This window comes from Eulemur rufifrons, chromosome 7 (assembly GCF_041146395.1).
Source record: "Eulemur rufifrons isolate Redbay chromosome 7, OSU_ERuf_1, whole genome shotgun sequence".
NCBI lineage: Eukaryota > Metazoa > Chordata > Mammalia > Primates > Lemuridae > Eulemur > Eulemur rufifrons.
In genome coordinates this window covers 280,729,990-280,755,247 of record NC_090989.1, presented here as the reverse complement: position 1 = coordinate 280,755,247, position 25,258 = coordinate 280,729,990, and the positions used below count along the sequence as shown (strand labels likewise).

The 25,258-nt window shown below is 39.8% G+C and overlaps 1 protein-coding gene across 11 annotated transcripts in view; it reads left to right on the top strand.

Moving 5' to 3' along the window:
- Positions 1-25,258, top strand: part of FNBP1 (formin binding protein 1) — a 128,455-nt gene that overhangs the window by 43,541 nt on the left and 59,656 nt on the right. For all 11 annotated transcript variants that reach the window (XM_069476938.1, XM_069476946.1, XM_069476944.1 and 8 more), the window contains exons 2-4: positions 2,528-2,643; positions 12,452-12,508; positions 13,261-13,408. In XM_069476938.1, coding sequence (XP_069333039.1) covers positions 2,528-2,643; positions 12,452-12,508; positions 13,261-13,408 — 321 coding nt within the window. The remainder of the gene's footprint in view (positions 1-2,527; positions 2,644-12,451; positions 12,509-13,260; positions 13,409-25,258) is intronic.

Genomic DNA, 25,258 nt, shown 5'->3' with positions numbered 1-25,258 from the left:
ACCATTACTTGAATTGTTTGTATTTTTGTTCTCTCAAGTAGTTTAAAGAGACTTACCATCTTGTTTATACTATTAATTTGCTTGACAACCCTTGTCTTTATAGATAATAGAAATAAATAATCTTCCCGAGCACTGTTTCTCAAAGTGAAGTCTAGGGGTTTGTGGAATATATATTATTGAGGACCAAGAATCAAAAAGAACTTTAAATATTTATCCCTTATTTTTATGATGATATTAAAAGTTATTAGTTATAAAGACAAACATTTTTCAGTGGTTTATTTTTAATTAGAGAAACATTTTAGTAAAGTAAGACCTTAGTTTGATAAATTGATGTTTCTTCGACGGTTCTTTGGGCCTGGGTGAGATTAAGATTGAGGAAATGATTTTTTTTCGGACCAGGATTTCTCAAGTTTGAGAAATGGTGTTTTTGACTCCACCACCTCCCCACCCCATACTCCACAAGTTTTACGTAGATGGAAAATCTACTCATTTTACAGTTTGCACTGCTTTGAATGGAAAGTAGTGAAAGCACAATGACAGACTTAAAATTGATGCTGGACTTAAAAGACAAGCTCAATGGACATCATAGTGCCTATACTTAGCCATACTGTATTGTATACTTAAAAATCCACTAGGAGGGTAGACGTTGGGTTAAGGTCTTATCAAAAATAAAAAATAAATAAAAGGGCAAGAGGAAACTTCTGGAGATGATGCATATGAAAATGGGGTAGATCGTGGTGATGGTTGCTATACTTATCCCCAAATTCATCAAGTTGTGTACAGCTTTTTAAATATACACAGCTTTTAAAATGTCAATCATACCTTAATAAAATAGTTTTAAAAAAGCTGAAGTTGACACTGAATGTATACTGTTAGATTGCATGCACCTGTGATAGAATTGAACAGCAGCTTTATATTTTTATATTTGAGGTGGCTTTTCCCCATTTGGCATGATCCTCATGACTGACTTGTGAAATTAGGCAGGGATGCTATCTGCTTCCTACAGGCAAATGACTACAACTGTGAGACATTTGGGGGCCTGTCTCTGTGCAGTCCCACTGCTGGGGCTACAACCCTCATCCTCTGTCACTGTTACCTCTCAGGAGGCAGCAAACCTCCCAGAGAATTTTCCACAGAGAATGCCATTTCTGCTGAAATTCTCCTTTCCCTGTGCTGTGCTGTTGCTCTCTCTGGCACACTTCCACAGTGCTTCCTGGGCTCTCCTTCCTGGGCCAGGCCCTCTGTCCTGATTCTGTGCAGAGTTGCAATGGTCTTTAGCATTCTGATGCTTGGCCACTGCTTCAGGTCCACCTACTCACTAGTCTTCCTTCTTGAGCTCTGAATGGTTCTGTGTTTCCAACTCTCTTCTTCTGGACGGACAAATCAGCACCTCATTCAACATGTCAAAACTACATTTAATTTTCACCCCAGCTCCTCCTTCTCTGGACTGTCTGTCTAATCACCGAGAGCAGAACCTGAGAGTCACCCTGGAATCCTCCTTGCCCCTCATGTCCCTCCCAGCCTCCTCATCCAATCAGTCACTAACACTAGTTGATTCTATTTGTTAAACGTCCCTAAAATTCTTCCCTTCTTCCATTTCCTTTCTTCTGGACTATTGGAGCCATCTCCTGACTTCCATCTCTGATGATTCTAAATATCTATGATTATGCCACCCCTTTTCCAAGTCCTACTTGTGCCTACTGGAGAGTCTAAGCTCCTTAGCTTGGTGTTCAGGGCCTTGGGTGGTCTGGCCCGGACTGCCTGTAGTCTCACCACCCACTGCCAGCAATTCCCTTGTGCCCCACCCTGCCCCCACCTTGCACTCAACTGGGACAAATCCACCTGATTCCTGAATATCCCCATGCCTTTGCATTGGCTGTTGGTGTCATACCTACCCCCTCTCGTTTTTGGAGACTCGGAATCCCAAGGCACTCTGCAAGTTGGGGCTATGTTTCTGTTCATTTTGGTTCCCCAGCTCCAAGCACTGTTCCTGGCACACAATGTGGGCCTGTTGTATGTTTGAGTGAATAGAGCCCCATGTGAATTTCTTTATCCATTTGAAGAAGCAGAATTTTGTAACCCTTCTCCTCTCCGGTTTCCTTGCTCCAAATTTCATCAACTGTTTTGAATGATTGCCCAGAAATAACAGTTAAGGTGCCAGTGGCATGTGTGGCTGAGCTAGTGTGTGTGTATGTGTATGTGTGCATGTGTTTCACCTGTCAGTTTTTAGCATCTGGGAAAGACATTTTCCTTTGCACTGGGACATCAGTTATATCCAAAAACCGTGTTTCTGAAAGGAATAGGAAACATGAATGAATGGGTCAGAGTTCAGAAAACTCCAGGCAGTTTTCAAACCAAATATGGTAATGTTGATTTAAAACTGCTCCACAAAAAAGCACCCAAGTATAATCATGGAAAATATTAGTGCTACTTTGTATGTAGCAGTATACTATTAAGAGACTTGTTCATTGAAATTATGTTAATCACAGAGAAAGACTACAAACTTTCTCTTTGTTTGTTTTAACAGGATCAGTTTGACAACTTAGAAAAACACACACAGTGGGGAATTGATATTCTTGAGAAATACATCAAATTTGTAAAGGAAAGGACAGAGATTGAACTCAGCTATGCAAAGCAACTCAGGTAAGTTATTGATATTGAAAAAGGTTATTTGTTAACTGCAGAATGGATGTAAGGATAATAAATATATAGCCTTTAAAATATTTTTCCTTTTTATATAGGGAAATATTTCAATAGAAACAATTGTTTTTAATACAGAAAATTAATTGTCATAGAACAGTAAAAATAAAAACTAAGTCACTGCTTTTAGGCTCAGTTTTTTTCAAAAGAGTATTTGATGAATTTTGGAGCAGCTTGTTCTTCAGTAAACTCTTTATTGAAATATAACATCTGTACAGAAAAGTACACAAATCGTAAGTGTACAGCTCCATAAATTTTCACAGCATGAACACACCCATGTATCCAGCACTCAGGTCAAGAAACAGAGACTAACTGGCCTGAGAGGCCACCCTGGCCCCCTCCAGGTCACTACCCTCCCTGGCAGGGTAATCATCTCCTGACTCTGACTACATGGATTAATGGGACCTGCTTCTGAATTTTATAGTGTAATCATTTGGTATGCATTTTTTTCTGTCTGGCTTCTTTTGTTCTCATGCTTGTGAGATTCAACCATGTTGTTGCATGTAGTGGTAGTTTGCTTATTTCGCTGCTGTTTTTAGTATTTGGAAGGTATCACTATTCATCCATTCTACTGTCACTAGGTATTTGGTTGTTTCCAGTTTGGGGGTATAATGAGTAGTGCTCCTAGAAGCATTATTGTATAAGGCTTTCTGTGCATATGTGAATGCGTTTCCCGGGATATACCTAGCAGTGAAATCACAGGGCCACAGGCTACATGCATGCTTAGCTTCAGTAGATAAGGTCAAACCATTTTCCAAGGTGCTTGTACTAACTCACACTCCTTCCAGCAGTGTGTATGGAACAGTATTTTAAAAGTGCTTCGGACCTCCTTAAATTTTTATATGTAATCTTTATAAATATAAATCTTTAAAGATTTAATGATTTTAAAAGTTGTTGGTAGACCTAACCTTGAACTTGAAGTGACATGCAAAATCTTTAATGATTTCTTATTGTGTAATTGAATTGGTTTGTGCATATTGCTTTAAGACTTGTTAAAGTGCTAGATGATTTTTGGCGTAGAGATATTTAGTTTTAGTCCAAAGAACATCTACATAATGGATATGTCATGTGTCATTGAAAGAATATATATCTTACTGGATTTTTGTTGTTTAAATAAGCACCTAAGTGGTACATATGCGATATTTTTAGGGATAACAGGTTTTGTTTCCATTGAGTAAATAACATGTAAAACATTGCTCAATGAAATCATTTTTATAGCCGGAGGATGCAGATCGTGTGCCTATCAGCCTCATTAGCACTTTAAGGCTTTTAAAACTGAAAGTAGAAATAGAACATAGTCTGCTTCACATTGATTATTTAAGTATTGCACTGTTAGTCATGAAATGTTGTCTTTCACATGAAAATGGGCCACACAGCAGCGTTCGCACAGCCTCCAGGTGTCCTTCCTACCTCAGTCTCCCTTGCGGGCCCCTGGTCTTCCTGCCTCTTCACATCGAGGTGCCCAGCGCCCAGTTCTCAGTCATTCTCCCTCCTCAGTCTGGACTCCCCCGATGACCTCATCTGTCTCATGGCTTTAGTCACGATCCATATGCAACAGCTCACAGATACGGATCTTCAAGCCAGGCTTCCCTCCTGAGCACCAGAAACAGCTTGCTCAAAATCTCTGTTTGGATGCCTAAAGCACCTCTGAAACATAACTTGTCTGAAACTGAGCTCCTGATCTCCCCGACGCAACATCTGTATTTCCACGAGCCAGCTCTCCCCACTCACTTGAGGGCAGCTGCATCCTTCCTGGCTTAGGTCAAAAACCCTAGAGTCATCTCTGGCTCCCTCTTTCTCTCACACTCCCCCACCTAAGCCATCAGGAAATCCTGGTGACTCTATTTTCCAGATTTATCCGGGATTCATCCACTTCTTATCACCTCCGCTATTACCTCTATGATCCAAATCACCACTCCCTCTTGCCTGGATTATGACAAATCTTCTAAGTGGTTTCCCTGATCCTACTCATATTGCCTCTCTATTTTTTACAAAACAACCAGATCACAGTATCCGTCTGTTCAAAATTTCAACAACTCGCCATTTCATTCTGTGTAAATCCAAAATCCATACAGTGAATGTCCTGTGAAACCCTACATGATCTGGTGACCCATACCCTTCCGACATCATCTCTTTCAACTCTCTCCACCTTCTCACTGTCTAACCGTACAGAGGCCTCCTTGCTGTGTCTCCTACTTACCAGCCATGCTCCCGCCCTAGGGCTACTGCTCCGGCCTTTCATGTAGACATTACCTACACGTTCTTCCCCAGGATGGGTGGCTGAGTCCTCACCACCTTCCAGTCTCTGCTGAGGAATCACCTGCCCAGCGAGGCCTACCTTGTCCCCCAGCCCTCTTACCCTGCTTTGCTTTTCAGTTTTTCCATATCACTGGTAACTTTCTACCTTTCTATATATTTTTTTATTTGTCCATTTTAAAAAAATTGACAAAAATTATATATATCTATGGTGTACATGATACTTTGAAATATGTATACACTGTGGAATGCCCAAATAAGGCCAATTAACATATGCATCACCTCATTATTTTTTTATGATAAAAACACTAAAATCTGTTCCTTTGGAAATTTTCAAGTGTACAATACATTGCTATTAACTATAGTCACCACATTGTGTGGTAAATCCCTTGAACTTACTCCTCGTATCTCACTGAAATGTTGTATCTTTTGACCAACATTTCCCCAACTCACTCATGTAACTTATTTATGTATTATATTTATTGTTCATTGTTCCTGCTTCCTCTCTGCTAGAATGTAAGCTCCTTAAGAGTGGGGACCGTTGAGTTGTGTTCACTGATGTGTCCCAATAGTGTGGAACAGTGCCTGGCACATAGCAGGTGCTCGGTAAATATTTGTAAAAGGAGTGAATCAATAGGGAATAGTTCTAAGACATTTAGTCAGCATTGCTTCAAGAGGAATTGTGTGTTTGCACTGGCCTGTGAGAGCTGATGAGGCTTTAACAACAAAAAGAACAAATAACAAGGCGCCAACAGAGTTCCAATCACTGGCGATGCTCTGATGAACAGGACACAGGAGATACCTGAACCTGGAGAGCTCACCTTCTCACTGTGGAAAACAGACTGCATGCAAATAAACAGAATTAGCTCATTTAAAGATAGTCCTTATCACTCCAAATAAGTAAAACCAGTGATGCGGCAAAGAATGAGGGGGCTGGGGGAGTTTCCTTAGCTAGGCTGGTCAGAGAAAACCCATTACTTGAGAAGTGAAGGACAGAAGGGAGCCAGGCATGTGAAGATGTGGGGGGATCTCTTCCAGGCTGAGAGGTGAGCAAGTACCAAGATCCTGAGTGGGGAACATATGCAAAGAATGGAAAGGCCTGTGTGGCTGGAGCATATTTAACAAATACACGCTTGAAATTTCAATATAATGTTGAAAAATTGATGTGAGCTTTTGGGAACCACTTCAATCATTAAATAATTTTTTTTCCTGCATTAAAGAACACGAAATCCTAACTTATTTAGACACAGAAGATGATAAATAAGACTTCAGTTCCTATAGGTCAGGGCTTGGCAAACTAGGGCCCATGTGCCGTATCCACCCACTGCTTGGTTTTGTAAATAAAGTTTTATTGGAACATGACCATGCCCATTCACTGCGTATTGTCTATGGCTGCTTTTGCAAGACAACTGGCAGTTGAGTGGTTGCAACATAGACTATAGTCTCCTACAAGTCTGAAATATTTACTGTCTAGTCTTTTACACAAAAAGTTTGCCAACCCCTGCTGTGGATTACTATCTATTCAAGGCAGTGTAGGTTGAAATTCCTAATATAATTTTAAAACATCATATATAACCTGTATAAGAAAACTGGTTATTGATTGCCCTTAACAACTATTTCATTAGAAAAGGAAAACCCAGTTATTTGTTATGGCTGGATAAGAAATTCATATGATTAGAAAATTCCCAAGTATGAAATGGGATATAGTGAGATGTCCCTTCTCCTACCCTTGTCTAGTAGTTTCCCTCCCTGGGGAGAACTGATGTTATCAGTTTCTCATGTGTCTTTTATGCATATATAGGCAAATACGTGTGTGTTTTCTTCCTGGTGAGCCAGCAGTGCATTATACCCCTGGCTTTTCTGCTTCCTGGAGATTGTTCCAAGAGTTCATTTTTTATTTTTATAGCTTTACAGTAATACACTGGATTGATGGACATTGAACAAAGTTGCCATGAATACCCTTGAATTGTACCCCCAGGCAAGCATGTCTGGAGGTTAAGAACCTAGATGTAGCACTTCTGATTCCAGGACATGTTGCTGAGTCGCCCTCCGCAGAGGCTGTGGCCCTTGGCGCTCCATGAGCAGTGTGTGGTGGTGCCTGCTTAACCTCACCCTCACGGTGCTTCCTGTTAGCAAACTCTGATCTTTCCTAACTTGATATGTAAAGATTGGTACACCTGGGTGTTAATTGGCATTTCTCTTAGTATGAATGAGGTTGAGCATTTTTATAAACATTTAAGCCATTTGTATTTTCTTTTTTATGAACCAGTCAGGTCCTGATCTCTTTTTGTTATTGTATAGCTCATTGTACAAAAAGGGTGACAAGGTAGAAGCCATTTTATAAAACATATTGCATATTGTATGTATCGTGTATCATATATATAAAGAATTGAATTTAAATTTACTTTAACAGTAAAAAAGATAATAAAGTGAAACTGAGGGATTTGCTGAACTTTAAATATTAAACTCTTGTAAGATATATCAAAAAGAGTATGAAAAATTTCCATGTTGCAATTTTAAACAGGCTTAAACAACTCACTGCTATGAAAGATAAAGAAAATAATATTTATGTGCTTTGTTTCTTCTTCCAGTTGCATTATATGATTTGGTTCTGTAACACGAGTCCCCAGTTAATTTGTTTTAATTCTGTATTTAAACATAGAGTTCTGCTCAACACCATTCCCTCTACCATAGCTTTTCCGCTTGCTTCTGGGTATCAAAGAAAGATATTTTCCCCCGAGGAGAGCTTGTGTCATGTTCCTTGAGTTCTTTCTTGTTTGAGAAAGCCATTACACAGACACTTTGACTCGATTGTTTGCTCTCTTGTCATACTTCCTCTCCAAACATTGTTGCTGCATCATCTTTTGGTGGAAAAGTCTAGGGCCAGCTAGATTTTTTTTTCTTTATAACTGTCTTGGCTTTTTCTGAGTAAAAAGAATTTTTTTTTCAACTTAGCAATTTGATAACTTCATCAAGCATGGTGTTAATCATTCTTTATCAGTTTTTCTTAGACCCATTTCCCATGCAGATTCTATTCTTCATTTATTTCAGGCAACTTTCTTCAATTATATCTGAATGTTTTTTCTACTCTGCTTGCTGGGTTATATAGTTTAGAGATATGAGTTATCCTTATATTACATCTTCTTATTCTTTAGATCCTCTTTTTTTTTTTCTGATTATGTCAGTTGTTTTCATACTATGATTATTTCAAACCTTTCCTCTATTAAATGTGATATCCAGCCTAATGTGTTAGTTCTATAATGATATGTTTTGGTCCTTAGTTCATTTCCTTAGCTTTGCATCTCCCTTTTTGTCCCATTCTGTTTTATCTGGTAGTCTTGGGATTCTTGCTTTATTGGCTTTGTGTTTTCATTAAGTTTGTCTATAGTGTAAAATAATCTGGAGGAGTCTGAATTTGCTTATTTCCCTTATATATATATTTTTTTTTCAAACTGGGATTCTCTCTCTCTCTCTCTTTCTTCTGTATTATCTGTCATACCTCATCTTTTTTCACCTTGCTTATATTTAGTAAGGGCACTTTAGTGAAGTGGCTGAGTTTCAGACTCTAGAGTCCCAATGCCTGGGATGGAATCCTGGTTCTTCCACTTTAGTAGCAGTAGGATTTGGGGCAAGGTACTCTCTGTGCTTCATCTTTTCATCTGTAAAACCTGAATCATCATCACAATAATCCCCACCGTACAAGGGTGTTGAGGGGACTTAATGAGATAAAGTATGTGAAGTTCTTAAACTGACACCAGGCTGGTTTGTTTTTGTTTTTGTTTTTATTGTTGTTTGTAGGCAATACCAGTTCCCGTTTGCTCTGATGGGGTGAGAGGTGTAGGTGACTGCTCCTTGCCCTGCTTCCTTCCTTCTCTGGTACTGGTGGCCTTTCCCTCTGAGTTCCATTGAGGTTGGGGCACTGTAAGTTCTGCCTTGCTGAAAGCTGAGGACAGGTGATTATAGAGTCAGGGTTCAGGAAAGGGCCTGGCTTTGAGACTCTGAGCTCTGCTGTCTCTTCTGAAACTTTGTTAGAGGTCTGTTTTGGAGTTTACTCCGTTAGGCCAGAGATGTGCCCTAATGCTGTGGAATGAGGTTTGGAGTGAATCCCCCACATGCTCAGTGTGGAGGCCTGGAATGTGGGGCCCCTGCTCCTGCCAGTCCCCGAATCCCTCTGGGTGGTCCCCATGGATGTCTTCCTCTCAGAGTACTTTTGTCACTGTTCCTTGAGTGCTTATCATGCCTCAGTTTACTTCTGTCTGAATTGATTTTCAGGGTTTGTGGACTTATTTCCTTTCCTGTGCCTGTGAGGGTGGGGTCTGAATCCCTCCTAACCTGCCCCAGAATTTTCTGTTCCTCTCCTTGGTCGCCACTTTCTAAAGTGTGTGGACTGAGTTTAGACTCCTTTTTTCATTTGTTTGTTTTCTGCCATTGAAATTTTTCCTGGCTTTTGTCTTTTACCTTTTGTGGATGGGAAAGCACAATTCTCTGATTGAATTTTATTCTGCCATCTTTATCCAGAAACCTTGTGCTGAGCTTTTACAAAAATAAAAGAAAGAGTGAAAAAAAAACACAAAACATTCCTGGGCCCCACCCTGGAGTCCATTTCCGAGGGTCTGGAACAAGGCCCAAGCATCTCATTTTGAAAAGCCTCCCTGTGGTTCTTAGGTCAACCAGGTCTAAACCCAGCATCCTTATTAAAGGGTGTCTATTTTTCTCTTACGTTTTAGTCTACCTGAAGAGCAGGTGGAGTATAGAGAACAATTCAGATTTCAGAAAGGCACTGTAAATGTAAAAGGCTATGTTTTTTATGGTTTATTTGCTGGTTTGTTTTTTAAATAACTTGATACCAATAGAGGGGAGAAGCCTCTCCCAAGAGAATGGAAATGGAATGTTGATCTTTTTTTAGTAGTAGTTCTTGAGAGAAGTATCCTTAGAACTGAAGTTCACTTCTAGATCTCTTAGGCTTTTAGGTTTCTGCTGGTATTTATGGAGTGAATTATTCATCAGTGCCTTTAAGAAGCACTTTGAATGCTATATATGCTAACACTGTCAAAGTGATGTTCATCAGAACCTGATGGGCTTTACAGAATATCACCTGCAACGGGTCTTTAATTCTGTTTAGAATTTGAATGATGAAAGGGAAAGAACGCTGGTTTCACCTGGATCTATTCAAGCTAGGCTTCTTCAACTAGATGTAAAATTTAAATAATTTTTATGGCTGCTAAAGACTGGAAGCTAAAACCAAAATGTGGATTTACGTAACCTTTAAAATAACAATTTTGAAAGAATTTTTATATGAGGTATGAATTTAGAAGTGGTATTTTAGATTTATAAGTTATAGGTAACAGAAGAAATGGTTAATATTTAAAACCATGCACTCAAAACATCTCACACGCAGCCACTGGACTTTTCCAGTACTCCAGTCTCCCGTATGTGCTGCTTTCAATGTGTTTGGAAAAGAACCTATTGGTCATGGGGTCATCTGCTTTGCATGCACCTTCTCCTGTTCCTGGTCCTGTGGTGGTATTGTTTTTACCACACCTACCTTTTAGGGAGCAGCTGTGACACACCAACTCAAAAAACTATACTGTGCTTTTTTTTTTTTTTTCGAGACAGAGTCTCACTCTGTTGCCTGGGCTAGAGTGAGTGCCGTGGCGTCAGCCCAGCTCACAGCAACCTCAAACTTCAAACTCCTGGGCTCAAGCAATCCTTCTGCCTCAGCCTCCCGAGTAGCTGGGACTACAGGCATGCGCCATCGTGCCTGGCTCATTTTTTCTAGATATATTTTTAGTTGGCCAGATAATTTCTTTCTATTTTTAGTAGAGATGGGGTCTTGCTCTTGCTCAGGCTGATTCTCGAACTCCTGAGCTCAAACAATCCACCCACCTTGGCCTCCCAGAGTGCTAGGATTACAGGTGTGAGCCACCGCACCTGGCCTATACTGTGCTTTTAATATAAAATATTTCTCCTTTTTGCGTTTTTTTTCCCTAAGGCACATCCTTTAAGGAAATAATGCTTTTTCTCATCCTTTTGGATCTAGATTTATTAAATAAACTCTGCTATGTACCCACAGTATCTGTAGATACTGAGAGAGCATGCTATAGTTTATATATTTAAATGTATGCTCATGTGATAGCAACCTTCAAGTAAGGACATTCTTCTTTCAGTTGGCCTAATTAAAGTTTTTAGACTATTATATATTCATGTCTTCATTTTTTAAAAATAATTGCAACAGTTGATATTTCAATGGATATTAGATATTAGATATTCCCTCAGAATTTCAAAACTAGAAGGGGCAATAGAGGTCATGTTGTCCAAGCCCCACCAACTTACACATGAGGAAGCACAGACTTGTTTATTTGTTGATGTCGTGCCATCCAGGCACAGGTCTCTGGATTCCCAGCACAATGTCCTTTTGACTAAAGTCCGTTGCCTCTCGCATCCCCTGATAATGTTTGTGAGAGATGAAACCACATTTCACTCTATGTAAAATGTGCCATGATTAAAATTATATAAGTTTATTATCACATATTTTTCTAGGCAAGTGTGTAGATTTTGGGGAAATGAAAGAAATAGAAGTAAAACAGGAAATAATTAAGGTCCTCCTATAAAAGAGGAATAGCAACAGGGAGTAAGGCAGATGGTAAGTACGGAGACGCTGACAAAGGGGAGTCAGTGGGCCCTCAGCCAACGTCCTGTGGGCATTTCTCTGACTGCAGTGGCCCAAAGTCAGGACCCAGGAGAAACCAGCCAGTAGAACCAATGTCAGTGAGTCTTCTTTCTTCCTGATTACCTCTTAGTTTTTGTGTATATTTAAGCGTGCTGAGCGTAGACAAAAGTCCTTGGGTTCTTAACCTGGAGATGGGATTAGGAAGGGAAACTAGAATGATTTTGGCTAATCTGAGTGTGTTCAGTGCAAACCTGCTAGGCAGGTTAAAAGTCTTCCTAGTCTGATGTCTTAGTATGAACAAAATATCGTCTCTACTTCCTTCAGGAAGACTTGTTCACAGTTTTCATCAGCGCTTTGATGGAGCAGCCACACAGCCTTTGAAACATGCCCTGGGCACTTTGATTTTTAATTTAAACATGTGGACATAGTTTTCCTTGGATTTGGAGCAATAATGCCCCCACAGAGGATGATCAGGAGGGAGTGGTTCCCCGGTAAGAAAAGCAGCTCAGTGCTACAAACGGAAGCCACTGCATATTTACACATGGTCGAGCCACGTCTTACCATCCAGTTAAATGACCAGCTACTGATCATTTCTGGTTTGATTTGTTGTACCCTTGAGGCAAAAGCTTAAAAGCTGTGCAAGTCCTTAATAATAGGGGCTTGCTCACACACGTTGACAGATTGAAGGAAATAAATGGATTTCAGCTATGAACATTTTGTGATTTTTTTTTAAACTTGTAAAAAAAAGCACTAATTTCAGCTTTCATTCCTGATTTCTCAATTATCTTTCTATGTAAAAGTAACATGTCTGCATTTTTATTTTAGGAATCTTTCAAAGAAATACCAACCTAAAAAGAACTCGAAGGAGGAAGAAGAATACAAGTATGTTTATCATTGATAATTGTGTGGGACTATCTATATGCCATTGATGATGATTATGAAGGGAAAGAAGAAATACCTCTCTATAAAAATAAGCTGCAGTCCCCATTCATATCTGTGTCGGTTTTTAAATTGGGGGAGAGAACAATAATAACAAATTCAATTAGCTTTTCTTATACTGAGTCCTTAGACCTATTCCAGATTGTTTCAATTAAAGTAATTAGGAAAAGTTTAGAATACAATCTAAACAAATACAGGAAGTATATTTGGATACTTCCTGTATGGAAGTAATATGGATTATACATTCTAGAGTCTAGATTTGGTTTGGTAATATCAGGAGTTTCCTGAGTGTCATACCACTCATTCATCTAAGAAATATGTCCATTTCAGTAAGCAATTAAGGCATTTTAACATGGACAGCCCAAAATATTATGTCTCTAATTTAGACCTAAATATCCTTTACATTAGTACACATAGCATGTATATGAATTTTGAGTTATTTCTGGATTTAGTAGTAACAGAGCCAAATATTGCATTACATAGAGCAATTCAATTTCACAAAATGAAAAGTGTTTTGATTGTAATTAATTCTGAGCCATTTTGATGAGAACACTTTATGTGTAATGAATTGTCAGGATCCTATGGGAGGTCGATGCAAATTAACCCAATTTTAATTAATGTTTCCTCGGCATTAAGCAGTGTTCGGACGGATGTGGCCTTGTTTGAAAAGGCATGGTGTTTGTTCTGTTCTACAGGTATACATCATGTAAAGCTTTCATTTCCACCCTGAACGAAATGAATGATTACGCAGGGCAGCATGAAGTTATCTCCGAGAACATGACCTCACACATCATTGGGGACTTAGCACGCTACATTCAGGAGCTGAAACAGGAGAGGAAATCGGTAATAAAAAATTTACTTTTTTCTTCCTAAAAGGTGGACCAATGACAATGGGAATATCCCAGAACATTTCAAATTGAATGGAGACATATAAGATGATGGGTCTTAAACTGACACCTTTGAGAATCATATAAAAGTTATGGGCCCTGTTTCTAGAAAGTATTTCTAGGTCTCTATGTATAGTTTCAAGGGTGCCCCAGATACTCTGAAACACATCTGCAGACCCTAGAATATAAATTGCTTTGAGAAGTTAAAATATATTTGAGGATATCAGACATTTAAAAAAGTACACACTATGATATGCTATATGCTGAGTGGAATAAATAGTATTAAAATAAATGCTTTTCAGAAGGTCAAAAAAAACAACATAAAAATGACCTCAGTGCATCCATTCTGTTCCTTGGCCCATTCATTGCCATCTAATGAAGGAGACCTCATGGTTCCTCTTGCTCCCATTGCAATCTTTTCATAGAGAGCTTTTATTGTTAACCAATGAGAAAAATGTACACTCAAAGTATAATCACAGTCAAGATTTTGCCTTAAGAAATTTATCTTTAAGTCATGGTCTGTATCATTGTGCCTTGATTGCTTGTAAAGTGCATAACAAATTATTATTAGAAAGTATCAAAGTTGGGCAGTGATACACGTTTTTATATAAACTTGGTTCAACAATAATTCTTTTAGTGCCCTGGAGATACACAGGTCAATAAGATAGATATGGTTCCTGCTGAAGTGGAGGAGGCATTAAGTAACAATGACAAACATGATTATTTAATTACAATGATAGTTGCTACAAAATAAGAGTACAGATAGTGTGAGAGCATATAACAGGAACACCAGACATGCTTATGCTCCAAGATCAGGACAAAACTTCCTGGGGCTTAGCAGTTAAGGCCTTGAAAACACTTGAGGGATGCACAGGAGTTGCCTGGGACAAGCATTCAATAGGAAGCAGGCAGTGCAAAGGCCCTGGGACAGGAAGGTGTTTGGAATAGCTGGATTGAGTTCTTTCTGAGCTATAAATATGCATATGGCTTTGGATATATTTAAAAGTTAGGAAGAGAAGATAAATGCCTTAAGATTAACTCATTGTGTTAAAACAACAACATGCCAGTAAACTGCGATGAAGAATTTTTATCCATGCTGCCTTTGAGCCCCTGTCATGCCTGTGAAGAACCTGGCCTCACATCACCACCTGAGCTCTGCACCTCCCAACCCCCATCCATGAACCAGGCCCTCGTGGCAAAAAGGTTGAGGACCGCTGGTCTAGGGAATGGTAGCTGGGGGATTGCTACTGGTATCTAGTAAGTAGAGGCCCGGGAGGCTATTATACATCCTGCAATCTGCAGGATGGCTCTCAAAACAAAGAATTACATGGCCCAAAATGTCCATGTTGCTGAGGTTGAGAAACCCTGCACTGGAGCCCAGAATTAGATGACAACGTCTGCTAGACCATTCATTAAAGAAGATTCTTTTCTAATGTGACAGAAAGGATACAGTGAAACAGAATACTAAGGTTCAGAATGAAGTACAAATATCTAATATCATGATAAAATAAACACAATAAATCTTAACACAGTGTTGGACTGCTTCCCTGGTTCCTGAACTGCCCTTGACCTTGTGAAGGTTTGTATTTTCTTCCTGTTTGTTACTTTGGTCAGTGCTTTGTGTCTCTTGACTGACCTTCTCCACCCATGTAGTTTAGTGTACCAGCCAACTCCCTAAACAAAACCTCTGTGCATTTACCTTAGTAGGAGTATAAATTCTATTTCTGGAGTGAATCATGAGATATGAAGCCCACATAATCTGGCCGCCTATGTCCTCTCTGAATCCCTCTCCCCCAACCAATGGCCTCCTTGCCACTTCTCACCCCTGCTCGGGGTGTTCCTGCCTTCAGGCCTCTGCCCTGGCTTTTCCCTCCTCGAAAAGCCCTTTCCCCAGAAATCTGCGGAGTTTGCTCCCTATCAGGAATGTTACTTTCTCATTGAGGTCGTTCCTGTCCACCTTCTTTAAAATTACAGAGTACCTCTGCTCCCCCTTCTCTGTTCTCACCACTTTCCCCTGCTTTGCTCTTTCTGTAGCACTTACTGGCATCTACCATTCTGTGTGTTTCCTCGCTGATTGTTTTTCTTTCACCCCATGCTAGAATGTAAGCTCCATGAGGGCAGGAATTTTCTTATCCACTGTTGTACCCCGAGTACCTAGAAAAGTGTCTGCGTGGCACAGAGCAGGCCATCAATCAGTACTGGTGGAGTGAAAGAAGTTATTGGGTAGTAGAAGCAGCGTCTTAAACTCAGCTTAGGGCTCAGACTCTGTTTACTGGTGAGGATCCTTGTATTCCATTGTTGTGTTATGACTGAGTTATTTACTCACTGTTAATCGTATCTTTTTTATAGTCAGTTGTATCTGTATTTTGAATTCTGTCCCTTTCTTAAAATCAGAAATTATAGTAATTTATGGAGTAAATTATAGGTGGTAGAGATACACATTAAATAATATCTTAGAATACATAATGTTCCTTTTATTTTAAGGAGAATTACAAGTACAGGTCTCTGAGTCAGATGTTCTGTTGAGAGGAGCTGCAAACTCTCTTGAAACATTCTGTAATTAAATCAAAATGACATTTTAGAAGGTTGTGAAACCTTTTGAAATACTAGAAAGCATCAGTAAACAATGCATACTTGTGGTATTTTAATATAATGTCTCATGAACATTTTTTATTTTTTTCTACATTATTTTGAATGACTGCATAATGTGGCATTGTGTTGTATTCTAATCACTGTAATTTTTAAAATTATCCTGATAATATTGGATATTGAATTGTTTGGCCTTGAGTGTTCCTTTTTACAGATGACAATAGCTAACCTCGATTGCACTTTACTTTTTTTTTTTTTTTTTTTGAGACAGAGTCTCACCCTGTTGCCCAGGCTAGAGTGAGTGCCGTGGCGTTAGCCTAGCTCACAGCAACCTCAAACTCCTGAGCTCAAGCGATCCTCCTGTCTCAGCCTCCCGAGTAGCTGGGACTACAGGCATGCACCACCATGCCCGGCTAATTTTTTTTCTATATATATTTTTAGCTGTCCATATAATTTCTTTCTATTTTTAGTAGAGATGGGGTCTCGCTCTTGCTCAGGCTGGTCTCGAACTTCTGAGCTCAAACGATCCGCCCACCTCGGCCTCCCAGAGTGCTAGGATTACAGGCGTGAGCCACCGCGCCCGGCCTGCACTTTACATTTAACCCTCACAATATCCTTTGGGGATGGGGACCATTATTTTACACATTTTACCCAAGACGAGGACCCTGGAGCACAGGAAGGTGAAGTGAGTCGGGCACGTTGCACCCAAGGTGGAGCTGGGCTTCACGAAGGCCAGGCAGCCCGCTTCTCAGGGCAGTGTGTGAGCATCCACGTTTCTGTTTCCACTGAGTTATTTTCTTTAACCTACATTCAAGGATGCTGGATTAAATAGCGTGATCATCTTCATCTGCCATTAGCTTCAGAAAAGGAGCTAGTTGAGATCTTCTCATAGTAACCAGTATTTCTCCTTTAGAACTTTTACTTTTGGCTACTCTGACTTTTCTTAGTAAACTCTCATTTTTGTAAGGATGACTCTTAAAACAACAGTAGAATGCTATCATTTCCATTTTCTGGTGAGGTTAATTATCAGGAGAAATGGCATAATAGAGTGAAAACTCAAATTCAGGTCTCCTAATGCCAAATCCAGTCACCTTTCGCTGTGCTGCTATGAAAAGCTGATAGGGAGCTTCAGGTCTTTCTTAGAGAAGGGGAAGCCAACATCAGGGCGGTGTCCACAGAGCTGGAGCTCCCTGCTAGGTGGTGGGGAGAGGGGCAAAGGACACAGGCTTTCTAGCCAATGACCCCTCTCAGGACCAGCTGTGACATCTTAGGAAGGTTCTGAAAACTCTGAGCTCCCAATTCTGAATCTGTAAATTGAGGCTGATTATATCCACCTTAGAGAGTTGTAGGGAGGATTGCAGGAGGACAAGCACAAACCACGCAGCACAGCATTCAGGTATATCGAGATACAGGCACTGCATAACCGGTTTCTCTTACTACGATGGTCATTCTGTTTCTCAACACAGAATCTCATTTCCACCCCAGAGCTTCTTGACCAGGGTTTATTACAGAAAGCAGGCTGCTTGTGACCATATGCCATAACAGTAGTTGTCCAGTCAATTTAAAATGACCTTTCTAAAAATGTTGAATTGGTTGATGGCATTGAAAACAAGCTGCTTTTAAAATTTTAGACCTAGCTACTATTTCTCATGACTGACTAGATATAATGCCTTGTTTAAGTCCCATTCTTAACAATCAGTATAATACAAATTGGGCCATTCGATATAGGGGCAGAATCCTGTCTGCCCGCCCATCCAAAGGGATGATTTAGAATTTACAGGATTACTGCTGGATCTCATTACTGCATGTAGAAAGAATGGCCAAGTGCAGTTGAGAATACCGGTAGAAAATTAGTTTTCATCTAGATTTTGCTATGTTTGAACAGGTAAATCTCCAATAAGGGTCAGCATGATGAAGAATGGTTCATTATGCAAAAGATGAAGTTTCCTTCTCTTTTTGTACGAATTTGAAAGGAAGTAGAAGAAAGTAAGGTAGAAGGAGAGATTGACACTCTCCTTGCCTTTGTGGCCGTATCAAGATAACAAGTGCGCTATTTGATCTTTAAGTCTTCAAATCTCTAACTGTAAAATAGGATTAGTACTTCTATTTATGTTTCCAGGAGAACAGATGCTTTTTATGAAGTACATATGCTATATTCGTATATCACAATGCAGTTCACTCCCATAATATTATAAGTAACCAGTGTTTGTCCTGACACACAAATCTGTAGGCTCATTTTGGTGAAAACGTGTTACATTTTTTAAAGCAATTTCTTTCTTTTCTTTTCTTTTCTTTTCTTTTTTCTTTGTTCTTAACAAGTTCCCAGGTACCATTAAGAATGAAAGCAAGGGCCGGGCGCGGTGGCTCACGCCTGTAATCCTAGCACTCTGGGAGGCCGAGGTGGGCGGATCGTTTGAGCTCAGGAGTTCGAGACCAGCCTGAGCAATGAGCGAGACCCCACCTCTACTAAAAATAGAAAGAAATTATATGGACAGCTAAAAATATATATAGAAAAAATTAGCCGGGCATGGTGGCGCATGCCTGTAGTCCCAGCTACTCGGGAGGCTGAGACAGGAGGATCGCTTGAGCTCAGGAGTTTGAGGTTGCTGTGAGCTAGGCTGACGCCACGGCACTCACTCTAGCCTGGGCAACAGAGTGAGACTCTGTCTCAAAAAAAAAAAAAAAAAGAATGAAAGCAAATTCTTTAAAAATTGAACCTTACCCTCTGCGAGAACTTAGCAGTTTAGTTTCTTTCCTGCCTGATGCCTGAGCCTGCACCAGTTCTCATTAGGAAAACATAAATGCTCCTGAAAGCCCAGGACAAGGGGGCCTCCTGGTTTCTTACCTAATGGGCTGGAGTTAAGGCAACTATTTTCAGCGAGATGGTCACCTTCTCTTTAGAGATAATGGAATCAGTGGCCAATCTTTGGGAGTGAATATAAATCAAAGTATACAGTGATGAGTCTTTTACTTTGCCTTCAGTCCTTCATTCACAAGCATAAATTATCAATAAATCTGTGCTCTGTAACAATGTGTGGGATTTATTGGAGTTTACTGGTGATGAGTAGAAATAACTGGAAAATCCACAGTTATTTATAAAACAGCATGATTAGTTTTAATGTAGTAAAATCTGGAGATTGTATACTTGTCTGATTTTTCTAGATTTTTTACAAATTTACAGTGAATGTTGTAGTTATCATCTTTTTTTTAACTACTGCATACAAAAAGAACTTAACATTTTAAAAATTTACTCTCCTTTTTTGGGGGACAGGAGGGATTCACTTACAAGTTACCAAAATTTTAAAAGAATATTACTAAAACTGAATTAAAGGATAAAAAACCCACAGTCCCTCATAAATCAAAATCCTTATTTTTCCAAGTTTCTTTCCTGATGTCATTTGTAGATATACATAATATTTAAGAGTATTAGTCCTAGTATAGATATAATTTATATTCGTCTTCATTCTTCATTTAATATCATAAGCACTTTCCATGTTTTTACCTGAAAAGTATAGTTTTAATAATTAGAATTTTAATAGCTGTGTTTTATTCTAACACTATTATAATTCACTTAATTCTGGAACTGAGTGTGGTGGTGTACACTTGTAGTCCCAGCTACTCAGGAGGCTGAGGCACTAGGCTCACTTGAGCCTCCGTGTTGGAGACCAGCCTGGGCCACATAGTGAGACCCTGTCTCTAAAAAAAAAAAAAAAAAAGAAAAGAAAATTAATAGCCAATTTTTTGTTGTTTGACATATAGGCTATTACCAGTTTTTGATTTATTTACTCATTTAGTTAGTTAGTCTGTACAAACAATACGGCAGTGAGCTCTTTGCTTTTATAGCTGTTTTCTTTGTGTGTGGGGTGAGATTATTTCCCCAAGCTAAATGCCCAGAAGTGAGAATGTGAGGTCAAACATACATGATTAAACATATGTTATTTATGGTTCCTGATAAAGCTCTGATCATTTATGAGATTAATGGTTTTTAACAGAATTATAGACGAGATTCCCAAAGGTTGCTGACATGATCAACTTGGTTGTGAATTGGCTTATCTGAGATGTGGGTAACTCAGAGTTGATAACAGATAGATTCCTCCATAAGAACTACTATAATTGTACTCTTATTAGCAACTTCTGCACATTGAATCAAGTTATTAAACAATTTTAGAGATGGTTTGGTTGAGCTCCAACCTTTGAGTCTGTCTAGGGTTACCCACAGTGATCGCCACTAATCACATATGAGGAATTTATGGAGATTTGTGGCTCTAGTAGGAGAACCAGGAGGTTTTCACCAGCATTTTCTGGAATTTCAAGAAAACTTCTCTCTGCAGGTGGAAAATGTGGTTCATTACTCACAAAATGTTGGCCAGAGCAGAATTGATTTTTGGCAGTAGTTATCTGCAGAGTTCTAGAGGAAACAATTATACAATGCTTTCAGTGACTCACTAAAATTTTTATAAGCCTCAGACCCATATGCCTGCAGACCCCACATTACTTAGAATTGACTGTTTAAAATTTTTCCCAAGGTTCCTGAAATATTTGAAAATTGATACTACATTAAATGCTATAACATTCTTTTTAAAGTTAAGTATTGGATAGGTCCTATTTATGGACCTTTTGAAGGGGCTTAATTTCCTACAGGGCAGTTCTGAGGCATGGACTGACTCCAATATATTTAGGAAAAAAATGTTTTTATAAGAGATTACAGTAAAGAGATAAAACTTAGCATGAAGAAAAGCAAAAGCTAAAAGGAGTTCATGTATATGATCTAGCTAATTACAAGTCCATTTCTGACTTATCACTCCTGTTGATTCAACTGTGGTGCTTACTCTGTTATAAATCCAAGACCTGTAGAAAGAAAACATAAAACCAGTACTGACTTTAGGTTTCATGACCTGGGAAAAGGAGCAGTGGGTTTTCATATCAGTTCTTCTGTACTGGTGTCATTACATCTGTTTAAATAAATCAAAAAGCAAGAAGCCCTTCTATCTTTTAGTTGTTGGTCTTTTCCATGGGTCTCATTAATACACTGGCCAGCCCAAAGAATTAGGAATTCTCTTTGTATCATTGCCTAGCAGACACTTAAAAATCTTTATTGTTTGGTTTCAGACCCCCTCTCTCCAACATGGGCAACATCCCCTGGCTTGATGTATCTCTAGAAGGTGTTTTGTTTTGTTATGTCTTCTTTGTTTTGAAAGAACATGCAAAAGTGGCGTTCTGTTCATTAAAATGGGCCCTTTCACCACTGTGGTTCTTTCACCTACAAAACCATTGATCTGGTGAACCAAAGAAATTTTATGTCATCATTCATGGGATAACATACTTAGTTAACAAGACACTTGATTCTCTTCCTGGACTTGAAATATGACTTTGGGTTTTGTGTTTCTCTCTTATAAGCTGGCATGATACATTCTTTTTCTTCTGAAAATTCTGAGAATTACTTGACTAATGTTTTGTGCCTCACCTGACTCTCCCTACATCTAACCACCTGTTTGACACCTGTCCTTAGATGCCTGATGCAGCGTCACCCATTGCATCATTGTCAGCAGAGGCCTGAGGTCCAGCCATAGTATGAATGATGCCCCCAGAGTTGTACAATGTAGTAACCCTGTTAACTCTTCCAAAAACATACCTTTTTTCATATAACTTTTTAAAACTAAACCCCCCCAAACCAAAAACATATCTTTGATCTCCCAAACTTCTTTACCACGCCCATTCCAATGTACACTTCCTCCAGATCTCAATAAATGGCACCTTTTTTTAACCTGGTTGCTCTTGCTAAAAACCCAGAGTCATCCAGGACTTTCCTTCTGTCTTACTCTTCCTGTGTTACCTATTACCAAGTCCTGTTGTCTCTGCCCTCAGTGCTCTGAATCCAAATTCTTCTCCCTGCGTCTTCCACATCTATGGCTAGTTCAATTCATCATCATCTCTCAGCTGGAGGACTATGCTGAGCCTAATTCATCTCTCTGCCTTCATGCTTGCCCTGGGTCAGTGGTCAAGCTGTCCATCTCTGATCCACCGTTGGCTCTCCCATCCTCCAGTCCCTCACCACTCTCTCCCCGTTCGCTATGTTCCCCACGTAGCAGCCACCTCAACCTTGCAATAAGGCAGATCAGACCATGCCACTTCCCTTCCTAAATCTTCCATCAAGCTCACCATGGCTGGAGGGGCTGTCCATGGTCAAGCGCCTGGCTGCTTCAATTGCCTTGTCCGCATCAGTCTAATGGCACTGGCATCTCACTGTTCTGGAAAAGGTCAAGCCCTTTCACACTCACAGCATCTGCATTTGTTCTTTCTGCTTCCTGGAAGGGTGTTTCCCCAGACCTTTGCAAGTTCACGTCTACATTTTATTCAAATCTCTGCTAAATGTCATCCCAGATTGCCCTATCTAAAATAGTCACTTTCACCACACCCATCCCTCCTTATTCCCCTACCCTGTTTCTCTTACCACTGGATCTACTAAGTTTCACTAGGGCAGGGGACTTTGTTTTATTCGCACTGCCTTCCTCATACCTAGAGCAGCCCCATGCGCGTGTAAACATACAATTGACATGTGATGAATGCATTACTGAAGTAGACTCTAAGACCTGTCAGCCCCGGGAAGGATTATTGTACCTAAAGTTTTACCCATCAACCTGACACTCCATCTAAAACTCTTGTTGATGGAGATTCTCCTTGTTTTGGTTTAGAAATAACAGCTTTATATCCTCAGAAGGGATCAGGTGAGAGACTTGAGTCATTCCATGCTTAATATTGGTCATTTTAAGTTGATCCTTTCAAGAATCTGTAAGAATTAATCGAGCTTCTACAGAGGAATTAGAATTTCAAGGAATGTGGCCAGGCGCGGGGCTCACACCTATAATCCTAGCACTCTGGGAGGCTGAGGCAGGAGGATTGCTTGAGGTCAGGAGTTTGAGACCAGCCTGAGCAAGAGTGAGACCCGTCTCTACCAAAAATAGAAAAAATTGGCAGGTGTGCTGGCTCAGGCCTGTAGTCACAGCTACTCGGGAGGCTGAGGCAGGAGGATTGCTTGAGCCCAGGAGTTTGAGGTTGCTGTGAGCTATGATCGTCCCACTGCACTCAAGCTTGGGCAACAGAGTGAGACTCTGTCTCAAAAAAAAAAAGAGGCCGGGCGCGGTGGCTCACGCCTGTAATCCTAGCACTCTGGGAGGCCGAGGTGGGCGGATCCTTTGAGCTCAGGAGTTCAAGACCAGCCTGAGCAAGAGCGAGACCCCACCTCTACTAAAAATAGAAAGAAATTATATGGACAGCTAAAAATATATATAGAAAAAATTAGCCGGGCATGGTGGCGCATGCCTGTAGTCCCAGCTACTCGGGAGGCTGAGACAGGAGGATCGCTTGAGCTCAGGAGTTTGAGGTTGCTGTGAGCTAGGCTGACGCCACGGCACTCACTCTAGCCTGGGCAACAGAGTGAGACTCTGTCTCAAAAAAAAAAAAAAAGAAAAAAAAAAGAAAGAAAGAAAGAAGAAAAGAAAAGAAAGGAAAAGAAAAGAGAAAAAGAAAATAAAAAGAATTTCAAGGAATGCAAAGACAGGATTATTTGGAAAAACAGATAAAAGATTACTGAAGTCTAGGTAAACTGCTGGCTGCAGAGCGTTCTAGGAGGCACAGGGCAGCCTGAGAACAACAGGAACAGTGAGCAAAGGCCACGGGAGAAGGAGGAAAGGACACTTGGCCTCGTCTGCTGAGTAGGCCTGACCCAGGCTGTGTGTAGGTCTCCCGCCGGGTGCCTAGATGGTCAGTGTTAGGGGGGAAGTTAAGCAGCTGAGCCTGACACTGGCAGGTAGGCATTTTAGGAAACTTTAAACAAGTTCATTGAGAAGGTATTTTTATTATAAATGAATTTGGGGAAAATAGGCTTTACTGAATAAAAGCAGAATGCATGTCCTATCATGAATGTTTTGGTTTCTGGTTTGGGATTTAAGTAGGGTGTGAAGTGCTCACTTGAACAGCACTGGGGTGTTTCACCATAGTCCCACAGGGTCCATGGAAATGTCTGCACCATTTATATTTACAGTTAAATTAAAACTGGAAATCCCAAGTCAGGCTTGGCAGCTGCTAGTGTCCAAACCCACTACACTGCGGGTTTTGAGAAAATTACAGTATTTGTCACAGACATGTTTTTTGGAAGCGCCTTCCTTCTTTGCCCTTTTCAAGTCTTTGTGTTCCTTTGTTTTCATCTGTGGAATCTGAGTTGTATTTAAAATTCCAGATGGTTGACTGTTCTCAGTTGAGTGTTTATTCTTTTTTTTCTACTTTTTATTCTGAAATAGCCGTTCTCACATCAGTGCCATATTTTGCCTTTTTAATTGTTAATGGTTGAATCTCTCTATATATAGTAAAAATGAGCAGCTGTTGTACTAATTGCAGAGTGCGAATAATAAACATTTTCATACTATTTGTGTGAGTTTGTCCAGCCTCAGTATGATTTCTTGTAGTGCAGTAAAATCTTCTCAAAAGCTTGTCATTTTATTTTTCTTTACATTAATGCTTGGTTATTTTTGGTTCTCTGTGATTTTTTTTTTTTTTTCTATCTCAGCTACCTCTGGTCACTGGGAAATTTCTAAAAAAATTTTGAACGATGATTTTATCTGCCTGAAGTTCAGCTAACAAGTTGAAATGAAAATAAGTGCATGTAGCTGTCACTCCAGATGCCATTAGGCATTTTCTTTAAGCCTATTATTATGTTTTAAAAGAAACTAAAAGCATCTTGTTACAGGAGAAAGTAAGGAGCATTTGGCTGAGTCTCTAGAGATGGCATTTCCTGTCTCTGTTCTGATAGGAGAAAGGAGCTATGATGACTTCATTCCATGGCTCCAAAAGAAGTACTTATTATCTTTGTTCGGAGAACAATTCCTCCTTATTTAGAGATTAGAGGCACACTTTTCAGACACACATTTGCTCACTGTCCAGAGAAGAAATGTTCTGCCATTGTTTGTTGATAAACAACAAATACATCTGGCAAGCTGGTTTATTTGTTTAACTTTGTAACTGTTAACATAGCTTTTCCGGTGAAAAGAGGGAAGATAGAATTAGTAACAAGTGACCCCTGCTCTTCAGGTCACCGTGTGCGCAGAGGAGGAAGGAGGGCTTTTGTTTCATCCTTAATTTCCTAAGGGATCACACAGCGCAGAACGTTTTTTCTGTGTTATAGCCAAATAAATGATGGAGGGACACACACTAGGAAAGACTG